The sequence below is a fragment of the Sciurus vulgaris genome (genome assembly GCF_902686455.1).
Source record: "Sciurus vulgaris genome assembly, chromosome: 11".
Classification (NCBI taxonomy): Eukaryota; Metazoa; Chordata; class Mammalia; order Rodentia; family Sciuridae; genus Sciurus; species Sciurus vulgaris.
The window spans coordinates 25,691,481-25,694,869 of record NC_136472.1 but is presented as its reverse complement, the minus strand read 5'-3'; the positions used below and the strand labels follow the sequence as shown (position 1 = coordinate 25,694,869).

General features: G+C 42.5%; 1 protein-coding gene across 1 annotated transcript; it reads left to right on the top strand.

The window, feature by feature from the left end:
* Nucleotides 1-228: 228 nt before the first annotated feature.
* On the top strand, nt 229-1,155 carry LOC306639106 (olfactory receptor 4B1; the record flags this gene model as incomplete). Its single annotated transcript, XM_079102532.1, has 1 exon — nt 229-1,155. The coding sequence occupies one exon, from the start codon at nt 229-231 to the stop codon at nt 1,153-1,155; it is 927 nt and encodes a 308-aa protein (XP_078958658.1).
* Nucleotides 1,156-3,389: the final 2,234 nt, after the last annotated feature.

Genomic DNA, 3,389 nt, shown 5'->3' with positions numbered 1-3,389 from the left:
AATATCTATTTTCTGAGTCTTAAGTTTCTAATAATAAAATTAAGTGAATTAAAATAATATAGAGAGTTAAAATGCTTGTATTTAACAATAATTTAGTAGGTATTTACAAAGTGAATAAGTGATTTACACTCTCTAAAGTGGTATAAATAAGGTGGATTTATGTTATAATCATTGTTTTATTTCAGGTCTCCCACTTTCTGGCATCCAGCAAAACTGAACCGAATCTCCATGGCCAGTACAAATAACGTGACTGAGTTAATCATTACTGGCCTCTTCCAGGATCCAGAGGTGCAGAGAGCATGCTTTGTGCTGTTTCTCCCCGTGTACCTGGCCACTGTGGTGGGCAATGGCCTCATCGTTGTGACAGTCAGTGTCAGTAAGAGTCTGTGCTCCCCCATGTACTTCTTCCTTGGCTACCTGTCCCTGGTGGAGATCTGTTACTCCTCTACTGTGGTCCCTAAATTCATCACTGACTTACTTGCCAAAGTTAAAACCATCTCCCTGAAGGGCTGTTTGACCCAGATCTTCTTCTTCCACTTCTTTGGGGTCACTGAGATCCTCCTGCTTGTAGTGATGGCCTATGACCGCTATGTGGCCATTTGCAAGCCACTTCACTACATGAACATTATAAGTCGTCAAGTGTGTCACATGCTGGTGGCTGGTTCCTGGCTGGGGGGCTTCATTCACTCCATAATGCAGGTTTTTGTCACGGTTCCATTGCCCTTCTGTGGTCCCAATGTGATTGACCACTATTTTTGTGACCTTCAGCCTTTATTCAAGCTGGCCTGCACTGACACCTTTGTGGAAGGGATTGTTGTGTTGGCCAACAGTGGATTAATCTCTGTCTTATCCCTCATCATCTTGGTGTCCTCCTACGTCATCATCCTGACCAGCCTGAGGAACCACTCTGCAGAGGGGAGGCACAAAGCCCTCTCCACCTGTGCCTCTCACATCACGGTGGTCATCTTGTTTTTTGGACCTGCCATCTTCCTTTATATGCGACCCTCGTCCACCTTCACTGTGGACAAACTGGTGGCTGTGTTCTACACGGTCATCACCCCCATGCTGAACCCCATCATCTACACACTCAGAAATGCAGAGGTGAAAATCGCCATGAGGAAGCTGTGGGGCAGAAGGAACTTGGGGATGGAGTGAAAGGAGAATCGAGGGACCAAAGTAGTATGAACACTTTGAAAAGGGTTTTGTCTTCACTGGATATTCAACAATGCAGGCAACAAACATATGTACCTAATGCTACTGCTACTGTGGTATTCCTTATAACCAGGGACTCCCAGGTGTCCTGGTGTGGTGTCCAAAGAAAGAGGTCAGATTTTCTCACCGAATCTTATGGAATTTGATTGTTTCACTGTTTTCCCACAGTATCATGGATTTGGATGAGTTGAAGGCAAAATAGAAATGCAAAAAACATTTTTAGAATAACATATTTTTGTTTTTCATTGACACCTAGTTATTTTACACAATTGTGGGGTACAGTGTGATGCTTCAACACATGCACATGGTGTAATGACCAGTGCATATCAGGGTAGTTGGCATGTCCATCACCTCAGACATTTAGCATCTCTGTATTGGGAAAAAGTAACGTCTTTCTACTAGCTATATTGAAAAGTTAATTGTTGTTATTCATAGTTATCGTTCTGTGCTTTCAAACATTAGGAGCTATTCCTCCCATCCAATAACACCTCTCAACAGAGGAGAATAACTTAAAACTTTGTAGATTAAAATCACTTCCTCCTCTTCCTTCCTTCCTTCCTTCCTTCCTTCCTTCCTTCCTTCCTTCCTTCCTTCCTTCCTTCCTTCCTTCCTTCCTTCCTTCCTTCCCTCCCTATGTCCCTCCCTCTTTCCTTCCTTTCTCTCTCTTTCTGTCTCTCTCTCTTTCTTTCCTTCTTTTCTTCCCTATTTAGTCTTCTGTATGATAGTCACCTATATTTAAAAATAAAAAAGAAACAAGCTAGGCACAGTGGCACATGCCTGTATCATCAACCCTGGAGGTTGAGGTAAGAGAATTGCAAGTTCAAGGCCTTCCTTAGCAATTTAGTGAGGCCCTCAGCAACTTAGACAGACCCTGTCTCAAAGAACTGGTGATATAGCTCAGCCTTGAGGATTAATGCCCAACCACAGGAATTTTCATGGACTATTTGAGTATGAGGTTACCAACCCGATTTTCTCTTCCAGTGTGGACAAGTGTGTCTTTCAACTTTTTTGTTCTTTGGGTTGTCTCTGTATCTACTACTAGAGACAATCTATCTGATCATGGTTACTAAAAAAGTCCCTGGAGCAATTTAAATTCTTGTGACATGTTGGCACAAAAGATGGTCTTTTGGTCACAATTTCCAACATTGATAAAATAATATCAAAATGCATAAATCCTACCTATTACCAGGGAAAGATGAAATCAAAATGTTTTCACAAAAAGACCATCATTGTAGTGTCATCTAGATGGGAAAACATAGAACATTAGAAAATGATGATTGCCCAACTTGAAGACTGAATGGGGAGGGTAATGACGTCCACACGTATTTGTACTCCAGACCTCTGTCCCTTATTGTAAGTGACCATGCCAATACCATTCTTTTTGTGCCCATTTCTTGGTGAAGGGAAGTGAGACAGTCTGGGTCTATGTTGTTACTTCTCAGCATCTCCATGTCACTCCACTGTCCCTTACCATTATGTATAATTAAGAGAACATCATAAAACTGATCCCTCTTGGCGTTGGAGTTAAGAATGTGCACTGAATTTTCACTGGATGCATGCACCTTTCCTTGAGGATCAGTTGCAGTAATGTAGGCAGGAGCTCTAGCAGAGAGATGGAGCATCCCTGGGGCACTGGAAGTCTTAGGGGTTCTCCCTTCCTTCTGCCAGTGCAGGTGGGATTTGTAGGTGAAGAGAGGTTTTAAAGGCAGCAGGAAACCTTAATTTCCCTTGTCCACATTAATCCTTTTCCATGGATGGCCATCATTAATCCCTGAGGATATGCCTGGAATGACTTGACCTCCCTTTTCCATGGGGAAAACCCAATCCATCTTTAAGATCCAAGTTAAAGTCACCAGCTTTCTAAGGCCTGTGCGACCTCCTTGGTTGGAGACTCCCTTCCCTATTTCATGAAGATATAAGGAAGATCAGTGGAGCAGAAGGAGATTGAGAGGGAAGAATGAAGAATGGGAAAGGGGAGGAAATGCAGAATCAATTTGACAAAAAATCATCAGACGCATGTAAAAATATGCCACAGAGCATTCCACTTCTATGTGCATTTACAAAATAGGAATCAAAAATAAATACATAAATGAGTGAGTGAAAGGAAGCTCAGGAGAGTAGAAGAATGAGACTAGGGAACGGGAGAAGAGGAAAAAGGGTCGGGCGCACCAGGGAGT